Source organism: Sitophilus oryzae, unplaced genomic scaffold (genome assembly GCF_002938485.1).
Source record: "Sitophilus oryzae breed Bouriz unplaced genomic scaffold, Soryzae_2.0 scaffold_637_pilon_pilon, whole genome shotgun sequence".
Taxonomy (NCBI): Eukaryota; Metazoa; Arthropoda; class Insecta; order Coleoptera; family Curculionidae; genus Sitophilus; species Sitophilus oryzae.
Genome location: NW_022147237.1, coordinates 1,699,605 through 1,704,876, shown reverse-complemented (window position 1 = coordinate 1,704,876; position 5,272 = coordinate 1,699,605). Strand labels below are relative to the sequence as shown.

General features: G+C 33.6%; 1 protein-coding gene across 1 annotated transcript; it reads left to right on the top strand.

Annotated features, from left to right (window-relative positions):
- Window positions 1-3,487: 3,487 nt before the first annotated feature.
- Window positions 3,488-4,522, top strand: LOC115887797. Its single transcript, XM_030907294.1, has 3 exons — window positions 3,488-4,081; window positions 4,156-4,323; window positions 4,398-4,522. Exons 1-3 carry the CDS (start codon window positions 3,976-3,978, stop codon window positions 4,520-4,522), a joined length of 399 nt encoding a protein of 132 aa, XP_030763154.1. The 5' UTR covers window positions 3,488-3,975.
- Window positions 4,523-5,272: the final 750 nt, after the last annotated feature.

Below are 5,272 nucleotides of genomic sequence, written 5' to 3'. Positions count from 1 at the left end.
GAAAATCAAAGACAGTACCTTGAGAAATTAGTCAACGAGGTATCACACTGAACTAGGCTTTTCCAATCAGCTCACTGAGTTTTTCCTGAGAAAAGACAACCACCTGCACACCTTCACACAGAACAATCACCTTCCCCGATCTTGTCCAGCAGTGATTTCGAAAGTGCCCACGGGCAACTTTAAATAGTTTTAAATTCTCGGCCGTAAGCAATTCAGTAAACAAGACATTTGAACCTTTGAGCAGTTTTTTGCTATAAAATATTTGATCTCGAAGCCATCGACAACAAAATGAAACTAAAATAGGTCTTGGTTTTTTGTCTCTCGTATTAGTGGTACCCAAACGATAACAATAATTTATATCGTTTTTTTGCACATTTATATTGATTTTGGAATGCATTAGATCGCATATGGCCTGATAGATGTCAGGTGAGTCCTCGTTCACACCGTGCACCAGAATATTATTGTTGTTTGTAGCGACCTCTATCTTTATTTGATTCATATCCTGCCTTAAAGAGTCCAATGACGTCATTACAGTTTTTTCGAATAATGAGAATTTTTCGGATAACTTCAGTAAATCGCCATTTAAGACATTGTCTTCGCTGGCACTTGTCCTTGCCATGGATTTTTCTTGTAAAACGTTCCGGAAGTCATTAAGGTCAGTCTTAAACTTGGCAGCCATTTCTTCCATGCGCTGGTTCAATATTTGAAATTCTCCCACCTGCTTTTTAGAGGAGTCCTCACTTTTGCCTCCACCTCTGGTCATCATTGCACTACTCTTGATCACGAATATGACACTTTTTCTATTTTTAATAATAATTACAGGTACTATAATTGTAAATTAATACGACTGCCGCTAGCACATAACCTACTCGGTACGCATGCTATATAATATACCTCAGAACATCGTTCTGAAATCGATACCTTTGTTTCACACCTCTAAACATTACCGTGCATTAACTAGTCACACAAGTAGGAAACCGTAAAATTAAACACAATTAAACGGTTGAAGCTTTTGCCATTACTGCGTCGCGTGTATTTTCCCTAAAGCTTTCCACTTTTAATTGTTTGACCTCAAGAGAACGCGGTTGTGGTACTTTTATCATCCTGTTTCACCTCTGCATAGCTTCTGTTTAGGCTTGCAGACGTATAATACTAACGCACGCTCTATTCTTTATATTATATGCGCTAATGAAATATGAGGTTAAATAATTAGGTAGCGAAATATAATATGAAGCACGAACGAGGAGGTGGAGCGAGTGTAACTAAATAAAGCTTCGAATTTTGTTATCGGCGAGACGGGAGGATCGTTTAACTTAATTAAGCAATTTAATTAAATTCAGAAAACTCGGCGCGCACATGTGGAATAATTTCACGTGATAAATTATTATAGAAAAAGGCACGCAAATGTTTGTTTAATATTAAAACCCTGCTCTTTCTGACGGTAAAAAAATATGCCTGCACCAGACATTATAATATACACTAACCCACAGGAAAAACACAGCCCAAAATTTTCATGTATTTTAAACTTCAACATATATTGTTCTAGTCGGCCGATTTTATTTTTTTAGGCAATTTGTAATTTGATTATTATTTCACTATTTAGCCTGTTTTTAATTTAGAAATTAAAGTCTCATCTGTCTATTATACGAGGGAAAACGAAATAATGTTAATATTTTGGTGGAGGTTTGAAACACTCTGTGGAACTGTTTACAAAAATAAGGAAATTAAAAACCACTTTATTCCTAATGTGCATCTTTTCTCGACAGTTTGTTTTCGAAGGAGACAGTAGGTCTGTTCTCAGAAGAATCCCTGACTAGTCAGCACGTTTCTCATTGGTTAAAATGCGTAGAAACCAGACTAACAATCAGGTTGTGGTAGTATGTTATGGGATTCTTCTGAGAACAGACCTATAGTAAACGCCACGAATGTTTGGGAGTGATTCATCGCTTGATGAAGTTAGAATCGACACGCGCGCTATCATTTTTACATTTAAAACGTAAATTTTTACCGCAGACGTAGGTTTTTAAAGGCCCGGTTTAATCATCTGCCTACGCTCCTCCTACTTATTCTAAAATGTTAGCGTGAATGATAAAGACGATACTATATCGCGTTTCTTTGACTGATTCGTTTTTGTGCGTCAGTCCATTGGTGTGCTCGCAGTGCGACCAATGGGGCATTCCAGTTTATATTTATAACCAAATATATATTTTGACAAGACTTTGACAGTTAAAACAACAAATTACAACAGATTATATATTGATTATTATATGACTTAAAACACCACGGCACTGGAATTCAGTTTTATGTGACCTTGAACAGATTAGTTCACATGGTAGCGACCGATGAATCACTCCCAAACATTCGTGGCGTTTACTATAGTAACGATTAATAACAACTTTATGCATTATACAGGGTGGTCCGAACTGTATTCCGGAAACTTTGGCAGCATATTTTGCAGATAAAAATAAGTAAAAAAGTTCGTATAAATGTATGTCTTAAACTGCTTAGTTTCGGAGATACAGGGTGTAGAAATTTCATTTTTATTTCGATATTTTCCAAATAATTTCTGCAGTAACGTCAATATTTGGATAAAAATTGGTGCCTGGGAGTTTTTTGACATGAGAAATTTGATTTTGATGACTCCTACTAGTAGAGGGCGCCACGTACATATTTTTTAACTAGTTTGAAGAGTAATAACTTTTCGTCCGTACCTGTATAAAACTAGTGAGTAAAAAATATACATTTACGACGTTTTTTACGTAAAAAATGTCTCTTGGTAAAAATCGCTACGAGTATTGGTTTTCGAGATATTTGGAATCGAAATTATCAATACCTGTCATCGACATAAATTAAACATGTTGACTAAATAGTTATTAGACTGACATAAATTTGAAAGTTTTTGTGACCAAAAGTTCAACAGAAACTGTTTTATCATCATTTTTTTGCAGAAAAATTTATGATTAATTTAAAAAAAATAAAAATTTCCCAAATTTATTATTTCAGTGAAATAACTATCTACTCAACGTATTTATTTTTTGTCAATAATGACATGTATTGACTCTTTCCATTCTAAATATCGTGAGAACGGTTGTTCGTAGTGATTTTTACAAAGATATATTTTTTTTACGTAAAAAGTCACAGAGATGTATATTTTTTCCCTCGGTAGTTTTATACAGGTACGGACAAAAAGTTATTACGCTTCAAAACAGTTAAAACACACGTAGGTGGCGCCCTCTACCAGTAGGAGTCATATTGACATCGAAATCAAATTTCTCATGTCAAAACACTTCTAGACACCAATTTTCATCCAAATATTGACGTTACTTCAGAAATTATTTGGAAAAAATTGAAATAAAAATGAAATTTCTACACCCTGTATCTCTGAAACTAAGCATTTTGAGGACATACATTTATACGAACTTTTTCACTTATTTTTATCTGCAAAATAATCGCCTATGCACAAGAAAAGTGACACAATTAAAAATTTTCACTTTTTCGTTTTTTTGCATAAAACATACCTAAAAGGTCAAAATTCTTATCTACAAAAACGACAGAAATGATACTCAACAAACAACCACCAGAGGTCACATGTGTCACTTTGGTGCGCGTGCCAAACTGAGCAGGTCTGATCACGAAAAACGGCTCAGTCAGTTAACTACCGACTGTTGTGCGGAAAGCTTTGCGAGTTTTTCTGCAAAATCGGCACATTTCAAAATAAATTTTAATTTTGTTTGGGTATATGTCAAGAAAAGTGACAGATTTGGTTTTGTGACGCTTTTGATGAAAAAGTAAGTATTGCTTTAATAAAATGTTTATCTAATAAGCGTATTTTTTTGTGTTATGCCTTTTTTCTTGATAAAACTTTATAATTTTTATGAACAGTTTTAAGTTTGTGTCAGTTTTCCTGATAATAAACGCTTAATTTCTATACCTTCTTTTCGAGTTGTGACACTTTTCCTGATAAATTAGTACAAAATGTCAGAAAGATCCAAGCTAATTTTAAAACTGGCCAAAAACAGTCGAGTAATCAATGGCAGTGAATGGGTATTTATACCTTTAAATTCGTCAGAAAACGATCAAGGTGGGTATTATTTTAATATTATATTTCCATTTTAAGCATTTTTGTACTAGTTTATTTAAATTAATTTTTTACAGGTTTTTCGGAGAATTATATGAACATGGATGGTCCACGAGTTTCCGACTCTAGTTTGAATTCAGATTTTCAGTTGAATAATATTGAAACCGCTAGTGTTTCACAAATAGAGCCGAGTCAAAATGAAGCCATTTCTATTTCTATAGAGTCTGAAATCACAGGAGATCAAGGTATTTTTTCTTAACAATAATAAAAAAGATTACATCTCTTCTTTGGTGTTTTGCTATTTGGATAATAATTACAGAAACCTCTAAGAATACGTCGACCATCAATAATTGCCCTATAGATGACATAACTGCTTGTGTTCCTAAAAAACTACCTGTTCCAAATCAACCATTTTTCGTCTTAGGTACTCAAATCACAGAATAAGAAGGTGCGTTTTGTTTACTTTACAACAATAACATCTTAATTATTATTGTTGCAATTTCTGAAAGCAATAAAATATTTTTAATAGTATTGTTATAATAGGTACAGAGATTTCTAACGAGGCCTCAACAATGGATTGCTCTGCGGCAAGTCTGTTTAATAATACAGAAATCGCATGCACTGCTGAAAGCTCGCCAATTTTAAAGGAAGGACCGATCTATGTTCCTGACCAATATGTCACCCTTATTAGAACCGCGAAGAAGACAGGTCAACCGTATGCAGTAGAGGAGTTAAACCACGAAAGTTTTTTCGATTTAAAGGACCTTGCCAAATTGGGATTTAATAACCTCAAAACGTCGACCAACGTGCCTTTAAAAATTGGCGACTTAAGAATTATTGTAAAATTTGTTAAGAACCAAAACAAATTATTTTTCAAAAATTCTTTTGAAGAAAAAGAGTTTCAAACAGCCGAAATAAAAACACCCCGCAGCAATAGAAGCGATCAATTAGTTTTACACCAGTTGTATGCAACTAAACCCTCCTTGAATGACAAAAAAAAGGAAAGTATTTTAGGATTATTTAAAAAAAATGTTGTACCAAAGTGCTATTTTAATTTTTTTAACAGTCTTTAAAGTTTTTGTTAGGTTAAGCAAACAGTACCTGAAGTTGTCTGAGAGTCTGATTCTTGTTACCTACTGTTTTTTACTATTTATATAGTTGTCATTTAAATCATACTTTTAAGTAGTTTAATAT